Consider the following 21,909-nt stretch of genomic DNA (forward strand, 5'->3'; position numbering starts at 1 on the left):
CACCAGACTCCTTTGGTAAAAATTAATTTTAAAAAAAAGACATTTTACCTCACAGAACACTGAAGTTGCTGGTCTACCACTGTCTCAATCTGTTAATTTGCTTTTGTTATTGTGTGACTTTGGTGAATCTGAACTAAATCTTGAAAAGAAGAGAAGAAGTCACACAATAACTCAAGCAAACAGCAAAGAAATCCTAACTATCCCTTTAAGCCAAAAGCGCAGCCACTGAATCCTGATGGATTTACATATTCTGATCACCGAGTGTTCACTTTGCACACTCAGTGCCAGGGAAATGACTTGTGTTGTGTTTAAACACATGAGGGGTTTATTCCATATTTAAAGAAATTACTGAAACTTTCATAATTCAAGTGTTTGTGTTTGCAATGTAAAAAAACAAAATCAGACAATCACAAATTATTCAGTTACAGATATTTTCCAAAGTATCTAACTTAGCTTTCGGACCATATGATGGTCAGGTGCGGAAATCCACTCACCATTACAGTACATGTGATAACCTCCAGACACGGATGTAACTACACCTTCTACAGGGAGACACAAATTAATCTGACTGTGTGCATGTCAGCATTAAAAGAATGTAAAGGCTTGAAATGTGATGTATGCTTAATTTAAAAAAATGCTTTAAAACAAAAGTGGTAGGAGTCTTACTTTCAGTAGCAAAAAAAACCCTCCTCGTATTCTTTCTTTATGGCTAACATTGCTTATTCTCTCCATCTGTTTTCATGTAACCTCACAGATGGCAAATCCAAGAATACAACGTTTCTACCAATACAGTTTTAAAATAGAACCACAGAAAATCTGTTGAGCACTATCAAAATGTACAGTAACCAGCAGTGGAGTCCCAAGGAACTTGGAAGTTCCTGCACCTGAAGGCCATGTATGTAGTCAGTGATACAACTTAACAACATCTCTGTCTGACACTTGTGTCTGTTGCTATAACGCTGGCCGTCCATTCAGTTTGTCATGCATGAGTGCAATGGCTCCGCCTGTGAAGTCTCTGAGAACCTGCACCGTCTCTCGCTGAAGCTGCAGCGACTCGCGCACAAACTCCTGCTGCGTCTCTGCTAGCTGCTGCACCGACTCCGACAAGAGCTCCAGGGAGCGCGAAACCGTCTCCAGTAGGATGTTGGTGGCGTGCTGCTCTTGAAGGCTCAGCGAAGCGTTCTGTAGCATGCTGTCTCTCGTGTTCTGTGAAGCCTGACCCGGCAATGGAAGCGTGGCTGTCGACGTCGAAGGTCCGGAAGACGTCTGAGGTTGTCCCTGTTGTTTCTGGATGCCGTTGTTTCCTTGGTGATCCTCTGTTGGTTTTGCTGACTGATTTGAAGGAAGCACTTCGTCCCGCTGGTCTTCGTCCGAGTCTCCATACACAGCTTCAGGATCTGGATTCAAAGAAAAAGGTTCATCAGTGTTTTCTTATTAATACAAACATGATCTCTTTAAAAATATCTGCATATAAATGCAGAATCTGTTGGCAAGGGAAAAGACTTTGGTATCAGAAGCTTTCTGCTTTTCATTTGTAGTCCAGAGTAGTATTGACCAGAGGTGGGACCAAGTCATTGATTTACAAGTAACAAGTCATCTTTGCACTCAAGTCCCAAGTCAAGACAGGCAAGTTCTAAGTCAAATCCTAAATCAAGACTAACAAATCTTGAGTTTCAAGGCCCAAACAAATCATTAGGCACTTGTCACCAAATGTAATGCTATTTGACCACAGAGTCTCGACTTACTGTTTTTTATGCAACTTCAAATACTGAATGAAGTTGGAAGCTGTTGTGTCTGTTAACGTACATTAGTTCTTCATGGTTCCCTCTTGCGGCTTGATTGGATGCTATCAGATTGTTTCAAATAAAGTGGATCTGGGTAATAAAGTGTCGACTTGCTGGGAAAGAATGGCATTAACTGATTCCAAAAATAAATTGACTTATGGCACAATTTTCAAGTAACTAGGGTTGGAAACCAAACTCAATAGTTTTAAGGGTCCAGTCCGAAGGAAGTCCATACTACAGAGTACAGATTCACATTAAATCAAATGGTGCCAAATTGCAATACTTGTGAGCATATCTGGGTATATGAGTATCTCAGAGTATAGAGAAAAAGTGAAAGAGAGAAAGCCGTGTTAGAGCGAGCAGCAGCCTGCTCGAGTCACAGTGGAGTGAGTGAGTCAGGGTGATAGTGAGCCATAAGTAGTTGCAAGTGTGGTTAAACACTCACTGCAGTATATGTAAAGTCACATGCAAAACTGGTGAGGTCAACACATCTAACCAAACACAAAATACAGTATACCTAAAAGCTTAAGTGTGTATCATTTTCATAGCCTGAAAGCTAAATCCCCACAGCAGCTGCAGCTAACATTAGCACGCCTGCAGCAAGCGTCTTAACAGTGAAACTTAACCCTCCCTGGACAACAAAACTTAAAAGTGAGACATCAACATCTTCAGGTTATTAATTAGCTCGTAGAAGAAGATGTTGTTGGGAATAACCAGGCTGTTTTACTGTGATAACTGTTTTGGTTGGCTTAGAATTTCTACTAGCATTAACTACCACTGGCTGTGTCTTAGAACGCCTTACCAACGTGATATACAGTAGGCCACAACAGTGTGAGTTTTATTAGTATGTCCGAAACCTTAGCATGAAACTAATATTCTACAGACTATTAAGACTATTTTGAGATGGGGAGTGGGAGGTATTTTATTTCTTGTGGTGTGTAAAATGCTCTTAATAAATAACAAAATATTGAAAATAAATAATGTTGCAGTTGAGAAGTTTGATCTTCAAACAATTGAAATTACATTCTTTGTCATTACAGACAGAGTACAGTACTGAAAGAGGGTACCGCTGGACATGGATACCAAATACACAGGTATCAGTACTCAATCAGTTCTAATGTGAATGGTGTCCAACTCTACAAATAACAGACTTTTCAACCTTTAGGCTTGGAAAATATCAAGTGTTTTCAAGTCAAAGGGCTCAAGTCCAAATGAGGTCACGAGTCCAAGTCAAGTTGCAAGTCTTTTTTGACTTTGTCAAGATGAGACTGAAGTCATTAAATTTGTGATTGTCAAGTCTGATTTGAGCCCAAGTCATCCGACTCAACTCCATACCTCAGATGTTGACCGGTCATGTTTGTGCGGGCGTTGGCTACGTCCAGGTAAACATGCAGAGAGCAAAAGAGGCAAAAGCCACTGGCCAAAACATAATCTCCGACAAATTAGCTTTTTAGTTGCTTTCTTTTGATTTATCTGACAGATATCTGTTTGTAGAAATTACATGGCCGCTGACAAGAAAAGTCTCAAGTTGCTATTTGGACTGTAAACAATGACTGACAGACAGAAGAAGGTATCTTATCTGTAAATTTGCTGGCTTCACCAGAAACCCTGAAGGACTGGCCGTTGCCCCCAGAGGCCAAACAGTCATCAGATAATAAGGGACAGATTCGGAGATTGCTAAAAAAAAAAAAAACATGTAGCTAAAATCCTTCATTTGTACCCAAATTTGACAACCCACCTTCTGTTGCAGGTACTTCATACTGCACATCAAAGGCAGGTTGTGATGAGTCCCCTGCAACATTCAAAAATTAGTCACCCATGTGCCACATGTTCCCAAATATGCTGTGGTCAAATTTTTGGGTTAACTATTTGTTTAAGCACTTACTCGTGCTGTAGGATGTTGGTGGGGGCATAGGCGCCATGTCCAACCCCCCATTAGGAGAATTCTGCATTCCCATCATATCCTCTTCTTCCATTTCTTCCTCCTCCTCTGGCACATCGTCGTCATCTCCAAGTGGGCCAAAGTCACCCACGCCCTGCCCGCCATCGTCCATCTCCAGAATCTGGAGCACTATTTTTTCTGTCTGATTAAGGTCTCGAGAAAGACGCGAGTTGAGGCCCCTGTTGGGCACTGTCCCTGACCGCATGGCAGCCACTTTCCGCTTGGTGTCACACTTCAGATCAGACCATTTCTTGATGACCTCGATGACCTCGCGTTGGCACTCCCCGATTTCATTGACACGTGCAGTTATCTCTGCCCATGTGCGCTTCTTCATGTCTGTTGGCACACCGCGATTAAATTTGCCTTTGGGGAAAACAAAAAAGACCTTAAGCACTTGTCTTATGTGTTTACTTGAACAACATTTCTTCAAACAAACTAAAATCATTCTGATTAGAAATTCCAATTTAACTGTTTACAATGAAAATAAATAAAGTGATCCAAGTAAACATGTGTTTACATGCCCCAAAGCATTAATCAGACTATAACTTAAAGCTCATGTAAAGGAAAAAGGGTTTTTCTGCAAAACACATTCATGTTAGGACACAGTTGCTGAAAACATGTGAAAAGTCTGAAAACTATGCAGTTCTGAATTGTGGAGTTAGAGCTTTAAACAGTTGTTCATGTTTTCTGTGTTCAGGATTTTTTGGGCAGACCTGACATGGCTTAGTAATGTGCTGGTCCCCAAACACTATATAAGCCCCACAAACAACACTCCCTCCCCCTCCCCTCACTCTTCCAGTTACAAACAAACTTTCAGTGACTCTCAGTCCAAATCAGCCCAGCAGTTCACTTCAGCTCCAACAATCCGATACAGAAGGAAAAAAAAAACCATCCTGTCAAAGTCTTCTGGCTCTGGTGGTTCAAACATGTCTGAACATGTCCAATAAAGCTTCTAGACAGAGCGTCCTTATTTCAAGTCATCGTGGTGTGGCTGACACAGCAGAACGGATACACCCCCAGTGTTTCAAGCCAGAGGAAACTGCGCATTTTTTTCAACATTTTGAGACCTAATTTTTCATTCTTAGGTTTTTTTAACATTCAAATTTGGCTGAGTGGTTAATAACAAATGTTTCTGTAGTATGACAAACTCAGAACACACATAGTGTTGCTTTATATAATCTCCATCCACTGTGAAGCGCACAGTCTGCTGGAAATATAACAGAAGAAGTAGTTCCACTCTCCAATTTTCAAGATGGGACTAAATCTGGGGATCAATATCATCATCTATAAATCTTTAAAGAGTCCTAATGGAAAAGTTGTATCCACTTCTGGCCAGCTCAGCTTTGCTACTGTCATGTTTCTTTCCTTCCCAGACACTCATCTGTGACACAGCGCCTATCCCCATGTGGACACACATATACGAAAGAATGTATTTATTCAATCCAGAAATATATGATTGAAAATTCACTCATTCTCTTCCAATTGAGGTGATTACATGAGGTACTTTTATAGTGACTAGGCTGTTATTCTGAAAATGTATGGTCCTAAATGCATGTTATTTCTAGTACACCTTTATTTCCCAACCCATTTTGTTTCCTCTGCTTAGCTTTGTTTATTTTGTTACCAGCTACTGTGCAATCACTAATTTTCCAAGATCCCAGACACAAAGCTTGAAAAGCACAACCTCCTCATTTTGAAGGTGAATGAACCCACTCTGAGAGGGACAATCACTTGGAGACACATACCCACAACAACCATGCGATGCTTCCGCACTTCATCCAGCAGTATGTGGACTTCACTGAAAGAGAAACGTGCTTTTCTCTTCTTGAAGCGAGTAACACTGTCTTGGTTGGTGTAGTATAATGGTGAAGACATCCTCCACACAGTGCCAGTCACAGGAATCCAGCTGCTTTGTAGTCTGTCTGTCTGTCTGGAAGAAAAGAATCTGATTAACAACAAAGTCATAAGAGCATGCAAGTGTTTATGGTAAATCTGCTCATGTGTCACTAATGTATTATTTTGTAAAATAAAACTTAGCAATGGTATATGAGAATGAGATTAAAGGCTGGGTTGCTAAATCTGTGGTTTTCCCATGAAACTGGGCTACTTTTGAAGTGTTGCTGCTGGTAAACGTTTTTGTCCCCAGGTAGGGCAGACCTATTTTGGTTGAAAATTACATGAATAATATCAATGAATAAAGATCCATATTTTGAATGAAATGATGATGAGAAATAGAAGAGAAACTGAGAAGACAAATAACCAGTCTACTTAGTTTATGTTCATAGTTATATTTTTTATGACAAAATACTATACGTATGTGATTATACAAGGCTGTTTAAGGACCTAGGTGAAAGAACTGTTCTGAGAAAACTGCTTTTACTGCTGACTTTAAATGTTATTTTGTAGATATTATTATATATTTTGCTATGGTAGCAATGCTGATGGACTTAAAGACAGTGTGTATGGTTTTGTATGGGCATAGTTTGAGTTCTGTTCAATAGTGGGCTGTTTTTGTGCTGGTTTTGGGCTGGTTTTGTCACACAGATCTGGAAACCCTGGACTGTACATAAAAAAGTTTACTTGATGTAAGATGAACTGTTATGATTCAGATAACGTTACAATCAGCTGACTCAACAGCTGAGCAGTTAGTTCATTAGCTAATCTGATAATGAATGAATAATATTACCATTTTAACTGTAACGTAGTTCTAAGTATAGGTCTGACTGTCCTCACATGGAATAGAAGTAGTGAAATAGAGAAGTTTAGCATAATAACAATGTCAATGCAAAGAGTAAATGAACAATGGACGATGCTACAGTCGCTTTACACGCCACAGCAGCCTGATAGCTAGCTGTATCTAGAGCCACCCCTAACTTAAGTCAAATAATACATTCATATTCCTTATTCTGGTTATTATGACCAGTAACAGATAATTCATTTTCCTTATACATTACAACATACGTTTAGTTTGCTAGCTTTAGCCAAATGTTACACAACAGCACACACTAGGTTAGCGTTAGCTGTCTTTGCAGCAACACAACGTTAGCTAACGCTACGTTAGAGTCACAAATGGCTAATGAAGCACCTAGTTAGCGTAACCTCACTTTACGATGTGTACTTTAATGGCAGAAAGAGCTAATGAGATGATAAACATACCTCTTAGTCAATGAAGTTGGGATTTGGTCCAGAAACGTAATGATAAACTTCCTTATCGACAAGATAGCTGTGGTCAAGCTAGCCACTGTGAAGCTAACGCTACACAAAAGATGTCCGGTTTATGTTAGTTACGCTAGCCGGCTAAAGTAGCTAGCCAAAGAAATGCCGACAAACTTAATTATATTTTTATGACCCAAGTGCATGACATTTAAGTATTGGTTTCATGTGTAATTTCAAACAGCGACGATTAATCTGGTGACTTAGCTAGCTGATTATATTGCTTCGTTTCATTTCTGATATTTCCCTTTTTAAACAATGTGCTTTTATTTTGAAGGAGCTTGTTTTCTGGTGTCGTTGGGTGACTTGATTCAACAACCAACACCATGACCAAAACACACACACACACACACACACACACAGAGGAAGTATAAGGAACGCCAATGTTATGCCTAGTCTCTGACTAGTGGCTCACTCACTCGTGATGTTGTGTATTTCTAACCGAAGGGGGCGTTGATATTCATCACTTCACTACATTATCAAGTGGTATGCTGGTGATGTATGGCAAATATATAAATACTATTGTATTTAATTTGAATTTGTCATGTTTTCTGACAGTGGAGGGCACTGTTAGCTTATTTTAACGTGTTTATTTGTAGTCAAGGTGCTAGATAGCTATGGGTGGATGGATGGATGGATGGATGGATGGATGGATAGATAGATAGATAGATAGATAGATAGATAGATAGATAGATAGATAGATAGTGTTGATTCTCTGTAACAGTAGGTGGGATCAAGTAACTGTTCTCTAAGTCTTTGCACTCAAGCCCCAAAGTCAAGTCCCAAGTCCTAGACTTTGAGTTTTAAACAAGTCATAGCACCTAATGCCTTCTGCACTGAATGTAATGGCATTTTGACAAGTGTCAACTTTCTGTTTTCTGGAGGTTGTTGTTTTCTGTTATTTTTGACCCCCAAGACAGTATTTTTCAAGTCACAATGTTCAAGTACAAGTGATGTCACAAGTCACTGATGTTAAAGTCCAAGTTGAGTTGCAAATGTTTTTCAATTTTGTCAAGTCTGAAGATATCAAATCATATGACTCATGTCCGAGTCATGTGACAGGTCCATGCCTGTCTACAACACCCAAAAGTGTGCAACATGGTTTTCCAGTCATGCTTTATTAAGTCTACTTTTAGAATGCTACATTTAAAATTCTTTCATTCAAAAAATGTTTTACAAACATTAAATGGCCAGTGTTTCTCATTTATGTTAGGGCGGATGTGATTTAGTGGTTTTGAAGCATCCACCTTTTAAACACAACCTAGAGCTGCATCCAATTGCAAACTCTTGGCTAGCTCCCTATTTGTGCAAAAACGTTCCATTTTAAGTTGAAAATAGTCTTTGTTCCATTTCCTGTCTGCCAATCTGAATAGTCCTGAGGCAAGAATACATTAGTGACCAAAGACCATGAATGTATTGAGGGAGAAACTAATGGCTACAAACTAGCCAGAAACCACTACAAGCAGTGCATCAAGAATGAGACCAACACATTTAATATACCCCTTTTATTCCAAATATGGCACAGGTATTATAAGCATTTTCAGTAACAGTTTAATGACTGTGGCTCTAACTACAGGGTTAAAAACTCTTCTATAGCAATGACAGCTTTACTATTGGCTGCATGCATTAGTGGCATACACATATGTTATAGATGATCAATTTACATATAGTGCTGGCATTATCTGGTGCAGGCATTTTGAATAAGGACACAGTGATAGGAAAAGTGATCTGTAAGCTGAGACATAGATAATGCGCTACGAGCATTAAACATTAAATGGGAAAATATTAGCCTGCCCACACAAAGCACACTGGGATTCCTGACTGCTCTTCGTATACAGTAAGGCTGATGTGAAATAATGGAGTGTAATTATCATTTAACTATGGTCTGTACCATAATTCAAACATCTACTACACTTTTCTATAAGCTGTAACCAAAATGTCTCACATTGTTGTTTTCGTGAACAAGAATTTCAGTCATTGAGCTCTGGGGCTGGTTTCACAAAGACAATGAATATGACTGTGGTCTACCAAATAATAAATCTTTAGATGTATGTACAATCTTATAAATCTGTTCAGTTCTTTTCCCTCTTAAAGTCTGCAAAGACATGGTGCACCCACACTTGTTTACCCAGATTAACCTCTTCTCACAGCTGCATGGGCGTGTACAGACTGACAGCCATTTCTCCCCCAACACGCCTGTTCATTCTGTTGCAACTTTTCAAGTGGTTCAGTGATTCTATTAACCTAACAGGTGTTTTCAGTTCAGCTCAGGTTAAAGTTGGGTGGAGAATTTACAAGGTCATTAATTTCCATGTACTTATATGAATGCTTAAAGGTGTACTTTGCCCTGTTCCCAGAGTTGCAACAAAATGAGCAGCTGAGAGGTAAAGATGTCAATCAAGCAGTCTATACACACCCACAGAGTTCTGAGAAGTGAATCATTAGGCAAAATAAATGGAAACAACTGTATGAATGGCCTTTAAAACCAAAAATCTTGGCCAACCTGTTAATCCAGGTTCACTCTGACAGAAAACTTGTGCTTTGCCGAAGAGTTCTTTACAGTGGTAAGTGAAGTGGGCGTCCTGTTTTTGACAGCAGGCGAGTCATCAGAAGATGTCACTCTATTTTTGTTCTACGGTCCAACGCCACTTCAGCATACAACAGTCAATCAGCAAAAGTAAGATTGTCCACAGACTCCTAACATACAATCTTTGTGAAACCAGCCACACAAGAATGGGAGTTTTCACATTAGTTGTTCACACATTTCATGGTGTAAAGCATTTTAAAAGTTGACCTTCCTCCTCATGTGTCAATTTGACTTTTGGGCAGGATGGGCAGATGAAAAGGAAAAGCCAAGCAAGCGGACCAATTGGCACCAATTCAACATACTATCATCTTTCAGCACCTGAATCATGTTGGCTACATGCTTGTCCAGAAGATTCAGTAGCATGCATTCATTTTTGACCCTCAGCTATGGGACCAATGTGAGTGCAGGTTTGTGCTCTTCTGGGTTGGTTGTACAGTATCAATTCTGTCTTGCAAGTTTTGTGGAACATTAAAGAGTCCCACATCACTGAGTGTCACATTAACCTTCGAAATGAACCTGCACACACAAGGGATTGGCAAAATAACAGAAAGTTGTAGGGATTGGTTGAAGAAATATTTTGTACTGTGTAGACAAACAAAAGTGGTTCCGTATAACAAGCAGAAGAGACCTCGTCCGGACTCAAGAATACATGGTCAACTGAAGCCACTGCAAAGAAACAAGAGCAGAGAAGTTGACTTTATGTGAACACTGAACTGTCACTGATCAACTGAATAAATGAGTGTTTACACCTGTTATTAACATGTGTCTTGGGTGATCTGATCACAAGTACAGGTGTGAAGGCACCCAGGACACATTGAGGACTCATGGAGATCCAATCGCTCAGACATTCAGAGGTGGACACACTGTGTCCTGGGCTGCACTGAAGGACTGCCTCCTCAACTGACCACTAAGTACACATGACACAGCTGTTTACAGAAATGCAAATGGAATGTCTTTGTGTGTTTGTGAACACACTGTCCATTTCAGCTGCAATATTTCCAGACTCTAAATCAAATACATTATGTTGTTTCTTTCCTTGTCCAAAAAAACATTGTGTTGCTGTGAAGAGCAGGCAGAACTATGAACAGGACGCACACTTTCTCTGACTGTGACTTCAATGTCTGTCTTCTTCATCTGTGATTTAAAATCATAAAATTTCCACAAAGAGAAAGTGAAAGCGTGTGCCCTGCTCATCGTTCAGATATGAAATCCCAGTGAACCATGAAGTGTCTCTCCTGCTGGGCTGCTGACAGTAGTGGAAGTACAGGTAAAACATGGTGGGCTGAGTTCACCCCTGAACTTAAAAAAGGAACATATAGTGAAATCTTCATATTGAACTACCAAATGGACATTGAACCAACAAAATAGCTCATGTTTATTTGGATATGGAGTGAGAAAGTGTGATGTGATCACTCAAGACACGTGTTGTAATACCAGGTGTAAACATTCCAGTCTGGAATTCAGACTATTTAAAATATTTTAAAATCAGAAGTGATTTTACCTCCTGAACATTGACTTTGATAGTCCCGTTGTTATCCTTATCCAGAGTTTTGAAGGCACCTGAATCAGAAAAAGAATGCCTTCAGTTCACTGTGCGAGTCAATCATTCTTATCACGCAGATAAAGCTGCTCAACCAGTAAGTCAATTAGTTTATTTTAGGACTGGTCTTTCAAACTTACGGCACATGGCATCCAGCCTCACAAGGCAGCCAATGTAGTTGTCAAAATCCATGTTCCCATTTTCATCGCAGTATCTGCGAATTATCATTTCGAACAGCTTGTCATTGAGTGGGAAGCCTGTGGAAAAGATGACACCACTGTACACTATTAAACAGAATTTACATAATGAGTACAAATACATAGGCTTAAGACTGCACTGCTTGACACAAATACATACAGTATATAAGAGTGTTTCACACACACAGACTTTACTTGGGTGGGCCACCCAGCTATATTAACAGCTGCCCAAGAAGATTTGGCAACCCATTTAGCTTTTTTTTTTTTTTTGAATCCATCAAGAGAACGACGGCATCTGCAATCAAGTAACTTGGTCTAGTAGATGATCTCTGCACGCTCTGCTGCACTCTCCCCCCTCCCTCACCTGTTCACTCTGCTGCTGCGGTCTGTGTGACAGTCACACTCTGCTCTGCATAGTAACTAACACACACAGGGATGAAGTGTCCTGTTTAATGTATATGCCTACTTAAGCAGTTGTTTTGTAAAAACTTGTGAGTGCACCTTGTTGGTGTCAACCATTCAGTGCCACGCTGGTTTTGATTGTTTTAAGAGATCATCATTAACAATGAGCCTCCTCCTCGCAGCTCAGGTGCTGATGTAAAAAACAGAATCACTGTTGAAAAAATCCAAAAGGTGACTTCTGTTTTTGGACAACTTCATGAAACACAGTGTTTCTCCTATAGTGTATTTGGCAGGGCGCCCCGCCCTCCCACCAGACGCCCCGCCCTGCCAACGGGACGCCCACACAGAAATTCAAGTTGTACATTTTTTTTTAAATTCCATTATTTAATTTATATTTTTAAAGGGCCTATAATGTGTTCTTTTTATCAAATGAAAACAGCTAACTCTGTGTGATTTCAGAGTCGCTATCGTTGCTATCGTTTCATTACATTCATTAACAACACATTTCTCCTCTCATCTGTGACGGACCCCCCCCCCACGCTCCTCTTTCACAGCACACACCGATGCACCGGTACAGACCCACACTCAGAGCGGAGAGAGTGTTTCAGACCGTTAAGGTACCAAAAAAAAAAAAAAAAACACCAACAAACAAACAAAAATTGTAAATGGACGACCGGAGGTTCCCCAACTTCGCAAAAAAATCAGCGTTTTTTAAACAAACCGTACGTGGCAAGGCAGGAAGCACAGGTAGCTCTGCAGCCAGTGTTAGCCAAAATGAGAGCATCTCTCCCAGCCCCAACCACAGCGCTGCCGATCTCCTGCCCCTGTTAACGTCGCCACGACTAGACCCAAAAACACCTGTTCCAGCCCTCCCACCGAAGCACCCAGTAAAAAGCTGCAGACGGGTCACCACCGTCAGTCTGGCTTTGATCCAGCATGGCTGTCAGACTGTAGATACTCAGTATGGCTGTACAAGAGCGAACTTGGCGAGTGAATTGATTAATGAAGATGGATGGATGGATGGATGGATGGATGGATGGATGGATGGATGGATGGATGGATGGATGGCAGCACGGTGCCAGGATTTTAATTTTGGGTGGGCCACGGTAACTTCGGTTGGGCCTTTTAATTACAAAAGTTAACACTGTGTCCAACTGGTAATCTCACTTTAACAAAATCATACTGTGGATGGCGACTAGCACTTCCAGTTGATTATGACACTTTTAAAATCTTCTGAACCGTTTCAGTCTGCAGTTTATATTTATTTCAAATGGCACAGGATATCTCCTTATCTATGTTTTCACTATGGATCATGTAGATCAGTATATCAGTTCATTAACAAAACTGTCATTTTATTACTTTTAATGCATTTTCATTTGATCTGGTTGGATTACTCTTTAAATTAATTGTTAGGAGAGAGAGAAATGAAGCGATCAGAATAATGGGTGAGCTACAATGACTTTTAACAGGAGAGAGAGCGCGTGGTAATGGGGTCCTTTGGTGAGAGTGAGTCCACGCTCACTCCACAAACGGGGAGAAACAGAGGGAGGCAGGAAGAACAGTGTGTACGTGTGTGTGTGTGTGCAGTACGAGTTACCAGGGTGTAGGTGTGGAAGTAAAGGAAAAGAGAAGGGAAAATGAAAAAGCAAGATAAGCACATTAAAGTAGTTTGTGACTGAACACACAATAAAGGAGAAAAGTTTAATAATGGTGTTTATCTATTTTAATACTGGTCACTGGTTATGATGAGATAAAAGTCTGCCAGCAGGAGCTAAGCCAAACCTAACTTCAATAATTCCACATCTGATAAAATAATAATAATGATAAAATGATTATATTTAATTATAAGCTTCTGGCTTACGAGACATTTTCTATGATTAAGACATGCACAGTCACACTGTTGATAATTCATCAAAAACCTGTTTGTAATTTCTTACTGCATCCATGACTATCACTTCAATGGTGGCTGTTAATGGTATTAATAAGGTTTTGTTTTTCCTTCATCTTTTCAGTAGCTGGGCAAACATTTATACTGCAGTAGTGCAAAAAAAAACAACAACTCACCAGCAGATCTGAAAGCGTTGGGCAACTCATCTGCACTAATGACGCCAGAGCCATCTGTGTCATGGGATTTGTACACTGCCTAAACAATAACAACAGAAATGTTTAAAGCATTAATGTCATCTGAAAGTTTCCAACCTAGAAAGAGTTAAAAGAGAAACACAGATAGCTGTCAATATGGCTCTAACAACTATATGAGAAATTCATTTAAAGGAGCAGTGTGTAAGTTCTAGGGGGATCTCTTTCCAGAATATAGCAGAAATTGAATACAATATTCACAAGTATGTTTTAATTACTGTGTAATCACTTGAAAATTAGAATCATTGTCATGACATCATTGACATCATTTTTGACTGGGGTGGCCCAAGTGGGGTACTGGTTTATGCGGGGATGGCATGAAATATCCAAGTATCTACACACACATGCATAATGTATCATTTCTCATACCTACTTTATTACTAACATTACTGTATCTTATGATTTCTTACATTCCTGTCTTTAAAATGTTTATTCAAAAGATAAATAGTCCTAGCAATCAAAACATAATGGTGGCACCATAAAAATATAAAGCTTCCTTACTTAATTCTTCTCAAAAAGAAATTAAACTTCCATTATACAATTATTATGTAAGCACATCAACCTCATTTAAATAAAAATAAAAGTCAGCTATATTAAAAAGAAATCAATGTATGTTTAAAAACAGTCATCAACAGTTGGTTCAAGCAAAGGTCCCACCTCTAACTGGACAGATAACCAATCATACTTGAGAATAATGGGGTGGCAAATCAGATTTCAGGGGGCCCCCCATACGCCCACCCTCTTGAAACACCCCTGATCTGCAAGCTCACTGCTAAATGCCACTAAATCCTACACACTGGCCCTTTAAAGAATTTGTTTTAAAATCAATAAAATTGGAATTTATTATATTTTTCATTATTCTACAGTTGCTTATCAGTGATTTTTTTTGTACTGTGGGCTTGATTCAACAAGCACCAAATACTAGTATATCATCACTGACAGAATAAGTTCTTACTAAGATTCTTTTGACAGAAACTTAGATGATCTATTACACATGTAGCCAATTTAATAATGTGTGTCCTCCATGTACACAGATTTATGTCCATGTCAAACATCGCACTTAATCAGAACAGATCTTTTTCCACAGCAGCCACTTTGATGTAGATGTTACCAATGATACTAATTAAATTTGTGTTTCATTCAGCTCAAAAAGAGTCAGGTTCTGTGATTTTGCATGTTGTCTAACTGTAAAGGCTCTTCTACACTAAATGGAACGGGACCTTGATTAATATCATTGGTAACACCTGTCTTTGCCCAAGTATATATATCAATATGGCTGCTGTTAAAAAGGTCTACAAGGAGGAGTTTGGGAAACCATACAATCATATCCAAGTCCTTGGTAAGATCAATAAACAGGTAATACTGCATCATGTCTTAAGCTTCAGTTTCTTCTGTGTTTGCTGTTACTTGAGGTTCTAACACTGACCACAGGAATGTAACTGTGGCACAGAAACAGATGAGTCAGACAAATGAAACCAGGCCTGCTATACTTGCCTGCCATTTCTTTATATTGTTCCACAGGTGCTTGAATTCGTGAAAGCCGAGTTTTCCGGTGCTGTCGCTCTGAAGCAGCATTAAGGACAACAGACATCAAGTCATCAGGACTCCAGCTTAGGCAAACAGTTGCGTTACTTGTTGGCTCGCTGTATTTGCCCAAGGTGTATTTTTACATGCCTTCCTCATTCGTGTGGTGCAGAAGTCATAGTAGGGAATTAATATCTAATTTTTGCCTCACTTTTCACAACATTACAGCTGGGATTTATAAGACAAATGACAAGGAGCTCCCATGTAGCTATATTTACACTGTTTTCTAATTTATATTGGATACTTGTTTTTAAAAGTCAAGAGTTTTCTTCCATCACCCATCTTCCATCATCAGTTTCACCAAATTTCTGGGATCATGTCCCTTCCTTTTGCAGCAGCTTGTCCGAGAAATATCTGATATGTGTATCTGATATGCTTAACCCTCACACATTTCAAGGTCACTAATCCTAACCATCCCATGCTGCAGGCCAAAAGGAGCCCAGGCTTGGCACAACCGTGAAAATCTGTTTTCTGTTTTTGAGCCATGGCAGTAATTAGCCCCAAAGTTTAAATGTACTTCTGCAGCCTTAATGAGCTGTGGGTGTCATTGAGTCTGGTGAACCGACACACGCCTTTTTACAGCCAGCTGGTGACGGATTTGCTCTGTGCCATCGCCGTTGCTTCATGCCATCACCTGGACTACACAACACACAAAGCCTACTGATGACAGAAAGGATACATCCATGACTGCCACCATGCTCCTGCAAGACTCGATGCTGAAACCATCTGTCTTCAGGTCGCCGTCTGAAATACAAGAAAAGAGCCACCTGCCGTGTTGTATATCTCTTTTAAAGATACATAAATGAGACTGAATCTCAACAGAACAACGTAGACCACAAAGAACAACATGAACCGCAAACTGGGATGTGACACACATTAACAGGCCTTACGCTTTCCAATGATTCTGTTTAGGATGTTCATCAGCTCAGATGGGCTCACTTCCATGTCCTGCATGACAAACATTTAACACTGTAAACATCACAAAGCCAAGAAACCTGTAAAGACCAGAGACATATATACATAGATATGACACTGGCTTCTTTGGCTTTTTTTTTGCTCTTGACTTTTCTACATAAAAAAGCACTATACTACAGTTATTTCTTAATTGATCTCAATGAGTGATGCAATATTCAAGGGTCCATGATATACATGAAGTAAAAAACTTTTTTTCCTTACTACATGTCAATCATAAACCCTTAAACATAATACCACTCACTGGGATCAGTTACGAAATGAAAATTATAAAGCTTTTCATCTAGAATAATCACAACACCCCTGTCACTGTGTACTTATTCATAGGTTAGTCTTGACCTAACAAAAGTGATGGCAATGTCAACATACAATCCAAAAGCCAGTGCAGTGCCTATGTTTGCACGTCTACTGTACAGACAACTGGATGGTGTTACTAAATGGATGAAGGATAATATTGATGAAATTCAATATACAGTATAGAAAGGCAGTGGTAAACTGACTTCATGGTATACCATGGTATGAAAATTAAAGGTAATCATACTATGTGGGGCAGCATGATATGTAAATAAGTCACGATACTATTATTTTGATGGAAACTGCACTTGCAATATGCAACACAAATAGCAGAAATGCTCATTTTAGCATTACAATTTTAATTTTTAATAGGAAAAAAACAATGAAAATTGTGATGACATAAATGTCCATTCTTTGGACATAATTAAGGTTGCAACACTTTATCAATTATCAAACGACTATTAAATGAGTTGCCTACTTAACTATTTAACTATTTAAGTTTAGTTTATTAAGTTTATTTATATCAGAGACTGTATACAAAATACACTGATCGCAAAGAGTAAAGATGCTAATAGATTAAGCTTATTAGCCATTTTCAATCTGCAGTTTTGATAATTGGTTTATTGTTCTGAGGTGTCTTTTAAGAAAAAATATCCAAATTCTCTTATTTCAGTTCTACAAATGTGAATATTTTCTGGTTGATTTGGTCCTCTATGACAGCAAAGTGAATATCTTTGGGTTGTTGGTGAAACAAGACATTTGACGACATAATTTCGAGCTTTGTGAAACCGTGACATTTTATGAACCAAACAACTAATCAAATAATCCAAATGATAGACAGATTTAATGATGATGAAAATAATCATCAGTTGTGCCTCTAGGCATAATATTTTGTGAAACTTTGTGAAATAAAGTGTTTGTTCAACCAATAACTGTATAATACCGTACACAGTGATATTTCCTGCTACAGTTATCATACTATTGCGATCCTAATGCTGTATATATAGATAGTGTGGTTAGTGCAGGAAACAACAGAAGTTTGAAGAAAAGTACAAGTAGATATCGTAATGTAGTCAAAAATAGCGACGTATCAATAAATATACATACTGAATATTTGAAATACTTTCAGTGCTCTTTTTTTGCAATATCACAATGGAATCAAAAATGGTACTGAATATCAATACTTTTGGTATCAAAATAAGATTCCCGTGTTGTGGCAACTCAAAGACAACACTCACATCCCCAGCGAGTTGCTGGAAGACTCTGCGAAACTGTCTCTCCTCATCACTCTCATTCTGCTCTGCGTACACAGCTGGCCTACGTGGTGGAGGCTGCGGGACAGAGGAACAGCAAACATTACTACCCAGAGTTACTAGAACAGTGACGATCAGATAGAGCTGGTTTAATGTTAAGACTGTTACTCACAGGGTCAGTGGGCACAAACTGGCCTGGGTCGATGTTGCTACAAAGAGAGGATTAAAATTAAGGGAGAGGTTAAGTCACAAACCACCTTCTTAGCCTTAGACATGTACTTTTTTTTTCAGATTCTCACCTGACAACATCAATGATGCCACCAATCAGCTTTTTGGCAAGAAACATCTTCTGTCAACTGTGAATGCAGAATGCAACATAAATTACAACAGGCTGAAACCACAAACACCACTTTGATCCAAATACCTTAAAACATTCTTTGACTTCAGCATTATAAATACCTCATACAATCCCACTTCAAATAATCTGGACTATCCCTTTAATTCCAATGTGCTGCACTTTTTACTCTCATAAGTAGCTGTGTTTCAATTGTCTGGTACAGTGCAGAAGTCTGCAAATCAGATACTGCAAGCAAAACCAGAATTCAGTTTCTGGTTAAAATATAATAGAACCATTAAAGGGACAGTTCACCCCCCAAATCAAAAATACATTTTCCCCTGGTGTGTAGTCCTACTTATCCATCTAATTTTGTGTGTGTGAAATGCAGAGTTTTGGATATATCAGCCGCAGAGATGACTTCTCTCTCTCCAAAATAATGGAACTAAGGGGCACTTGGTGTGTGGTGCTCAAAGCACCATAAAATTTGTTTGAAAAATTCAAAACCAGTGTCTCTTTCCAAAAATCATGACTCAGTTTCTCAAGATAATCCACAGGCCCTGTTGTGAGCAGTTTCACGTTGGACTTACTTTCTTTCTGCTCCCAGAATGTCTTTAGACTCTACCAGAACTACTTCATTTTCAACTAGACATAAAGTAGTAACTACATGATCTGTCTGTGGATTATCTTGAGTAACCATGTAATTTTGGGGTGAACTGCCCCTTTAACAATAAGAATGAGACAGCAGGAGTAGATGGCATTAAAAGGTAAACTTTCCATACATGGACATTACAATGTGAATGTCAACCATTATAAACATGTGCTAGTTTAAACGGTGTTCACTATGTGGCCCTGTCATATTTATGTTATGTTCACTGGTTTGGTGTTTCAGTAGCTGGTTGAGCTTGTTATCTGTCAAGAAATGACATGTCCTGTGTTTTCTTCGATTACACACAGTCCTAATGAGCGACACACCCACGAGCCCCTCTTAACATTTTTCCTGTTGTGGAAAAAATGCCATGCCGCACCCAGACTGCGAAAAAATAGATCCGAGTTTAAAAGTTAACCTATTGCAATATACGTTTATGATGATATATTTAGACTTAACAGGTCCACTAATACGACAAATGTGAGCCTTTTAAGGCTCAAAGACTTAGCAAATTAACCCCAACATATTCGTAATAGTTAAAGTTAACCAAGCACGAGCTATAGCTTAGCAACAGTATGTTAATATTATCGTTACGCCCTAATGTTAGCATTACATTAGGTTAGCTTACGTTACTGACCTAACGTTAATCAATTGTGGCGAACTAATACCATTAAAACATCGTTTAAACCGTGCAACATCTCATTAGTGCGGATGTAAAGTAGAGCCTTCTCACGCTAGCCTGAGCAGCTACCTAACTTTAGCTTTAGCTAAGATAGTTTACATGGGTAATGTTATGTTACGTCTGTCAAAGGCAGCAAAACTCGGGATTGCTGTGTCCAACAAGTATCTAGGCTAATCCTTCACTGTTTTAAAGATACTTTGGCAATTTAAAACTCTGTATTTACCGTGACGCTACAGCACTTCGTTGAAGTTGACGGCAGGATATTTGACAGAGTGCGTGAGTACCACTAACCTCAGCTGGCAAGAGGGTCAGTCAACACGCCCCAACTGATGTTACAGAGAGTACATGTGATACAAGAGGAGGGCTCACAGTAGTTTCCGTCTTTGCTTCGGGTTTCAGATTTTTTTAACTAAATATGATGCGACACATTTCAGTTGTCCTATTCTGTGTATACTGCCTGGTGTCTTGTTATGCTAACAGCGATTTAAGAAGAGCCTGAAATTGTAAATGTCAACTATGTGAAGGTGTTTGTATTGGGTATGCGCAGTACCCCGTCCAACGCTGGTAATGTGTACGCAAAGACTTTAAAAGTACAACCTCACATTTTGATATTGTTGTAAATATAAACATTAGTAATTGTTTTTTATCCAGTATGTCTAATCAAGTTCATGTTTGATGGGCATTTCACGCAGTAGTGCAGAAATGTAGGCTAGCATACGCACCATCTTAACACTTCCGGGACAGACGATTTCGCTCTTCACATATACAATCTTTGTTGAATTTCTCCTTTCCTCATTTCTGTATTTATTAATTTATTTTTGCGCGGTGTGTGAGCTCATCTGAAGTACATTCCTGCCACCACCTGGTGTGGAGTGTGAGTAGGAGAAGTTTTTTTTTTTTTTTAAATAACATTTACCGTACCTGTATTTCTTTTTTATTGTATACAATTCTGTTCTTTGGTTCTGTTTCTTCTACTTTTACGTTTCTGGGCAATTCAAAAGTGAGTGCCAGTGAAAACGCTTTGAGTTTTTTTTTCTCCCCTGATCATACAGCTCTGAAGCAAGTCTTTGATTTGTTTTACATTTCACTCAACTAAATGTAAACACATAAAGCAGTAACCAGATTTGTCTGCCAAACAACAGTACAAACCATGACGATAATATTGACTTTTGCAGAGATTTACATATGTGTAACACTTACAAGTCCACTGTAATAGGCAAAATGTTAAGGATTGGCTTGTGTCTGTTGGGCTCATTTGTTGTTTTAACGTCACAATTTATTGTCACATTTCTTATAGTATCATTAGAATACACATTATTCATACTATTAATGAATAACGCTTAATTTGAAAGGGTGTGCATAAGATTGAAATGACACCTGTTATTAGCATGAAGGAATCTTTTTGTGTCATTGAGTCAATTATGACATTTTTAATGAAAAGCTGACATTGTTTGAGAACACTAACTTAGCGTTAAAAATGATATAATTGAAGGAAAGACACTTAAAGGTCCAGTGTGTCAGATTTAGGGGATTTATTGGCAGAATAAAGCAGAAATTGCATTATTCATAAGAATGTTTTCATTAGTGTAAAATCAACCGATATTAAGAATTGTTGCGTTTTGGTTGCATTAGAATGAACCCTTTATATCTATAGACTGAGCGGGTCTTCTTCCACGGAGGTCATCATGTTGCACCATCATGTTTCTACAGAAGCCAAGAGTGGACAGTGTCTTATGAACACCCTTCATATACAAATTAATGAAGGGGTTTCTACTGTTGCTGTAATGTTTGTCAAGTGTTCTCCTGTAGTCAGATGATAGCCATCCAAAGCAGGCATGGTGCCAGGGTTTTAATTTTGGGTGGGCCTTTTAATTACAAAAGTTAACACTGTTTCCAACTGGTAATCTCACTTTAACTAAAATGATTGATATCATGCTCTGAAGGGCAATTAGCACTTACAGTTGATTATGATACTTTTAAATTCTTTTTAAAAACTGTTTCAGTGCTGAGATAGCTTATTATGTCACCACAGCAGTTTATATTTATTTCAAGTGGCACAGGATATCTCCTTATCTATATTTTCGCTATGGATCAAGTAGCTCAATACATCAGTTCTTTAAGAAAACTGACATTTTAATTACTTTTAATGCATTTTCGTTCGAGCTGGCTGGATTACTCTTTAAATTGATTGCAAGGAGAGGGAGAAACAGTGATCAGAATAGTGGGTGAGCTACAATGACTTTTAACAGGAGAGAGTGAGGTGCTCTGTGCTGATCATTCATAAACTTAACTGTCTGTACTGTGTAGGTAATCTGAAGACAGTCAAATCAGGCAGGA

At 38.9% G+C, this 21,909-nt stretch overlaps 2 protein-coding genes across 4 annotated transcripts; both read right to left on the bottom strand.

The window, feature by feature from the left end:
• Window positions 1-297: 297 nt before the first annotated feature.
• LOC146318623 (uncharacterized) lies at window positions 298-7,040 on the bottom strand. 3 transcript variants are annotated; one of them, XM_084730607.1, is made up of 5 exons: window positions 6,883-7,040; window positions 5,472-5,652; window positions 3,670-4,089; window positions 3,523-3,576; window positions 298-1,397 (listed from the first exon to the last, which is right to left on the bottom strand). In XM_084730607.1, exons 2-5 carry the CDS (start codon window positions 5,599-5,601, stop codon window positions 952-954), a joined length of 1,050 nt encoding a protein of 349 aa, XP_084586733.1. In that variant the 5' UTR covers window positions 5,602-5,652; window positions 6,883-7,040; the 3' UTR covers window positions 298-951. The 3 variants fall into 3 exon arrangements, with proteins under 3 accessions (XP_084586733.1, XP_084586734.1, XP_084586735.1); XM_084730608.1 differs by having other exon boundaries at window positions 5,472-5,648; window positions 6,883-7,024; XM_084730609.1 differs by having other exon boundaries at window positions 5,472-5,656; window positions 6,883-6,986.
• Window positions 7,041-8,428: 1,388 nt separating this feature from the next.
• Window positions 8,429-19,930, bottom strand: capns1a (calpain, small subunit 1 a). Its single transcript, XM_084730611.1, has 11 exons — window positions 19,796-19,930; window positions 18,207-18,263; window positions 18,080-18,116; window positions 17,893-17,985; window positions 16,279-16,336; window positions 16,068-16,132; window positions 15,295-15,367; window positions 13,730-13,804; window positions 11,207-11,323; window positions 11,028-11,086; window positions 8,429-10,192 (listed from the first exon to the last, which is right to left on the bottom strand). Exons 2-11 carry the CDS (start codon window positions 18,251-18,253, stop codon window positions 10,166-10,168), a joined length of 651 nt encoding a protein of 216 aa, XP_084586737.1. The 5' UTR covers window positions 18,254-18,263; window positions 19,796-19,930; the 3' UTR covers window positions 8,429-10,165.
• Window positions 19,931-21,909: the final 1,979 nt, after the last annotated feature.

Source organism: Lutjanus erythropterus, chromosome 11, assembly GCF_056507025.1.
Source record: "Lutjanus erythropterus isolate fLutEry1 chromosome 11, fLutEry1.hap2, whole genome shotgun sequence".
Classification (NCBI taxonomy): domain Eukaryota; kingdom Metazoa; phylum Chordata; class Actinopteri; order Lutjaniformes; family Lutjanidae; genus Lutjanus; species Lutjanus erythropterus.

Excerpts from the sequence above, each read along its gene's own strand:
- capns1a (XM_084730611.1), bottom strand. The coding sequence starts at position 18,253 with ATGTTTCTTGCCAAAAAGCTGATTGGTGGCATCATTGATGTTGTCAG. Across the intron at positions 18,117-18,206 it reads GGCATCATTGATGTTGTCAG|CAACATCGACCCAGGCCAGT; the intron begins GTGAGAATCTGA and ends CTCTCTTTGTAG. Across the intron at positions 10,193-11,027 it reads TCAAAGTCAATGTTCAGGAG|TGGCTTCAGTTGACCATGTA; the intron begins GTAAAATCACTT and ends GTTTCTTTGCAG.
- LOC146318623 (XM_084730607.1), bottom strand. The coding sequence starts at position 5,601 with ATGTCTTCACCATTATACTACACCAACCAAGACAGTGTTACTCGCTTC. Across the intron at positions 4,090-5,471 it reads GCATCGCATGGTTGTTGTGG|GCAAATTTAATCGCGGTGTG; the intron begins GTATGTGTCTCC and ends TTTTCCCCAAAG. Across the intron at positions 3,577-3,669 it reads ACCAACATCCTACAGCACGA|GGGACTCATCACAACCTGCC; the intron begins GTAAGTGCTTAA and ends TGAATGTTGCAG.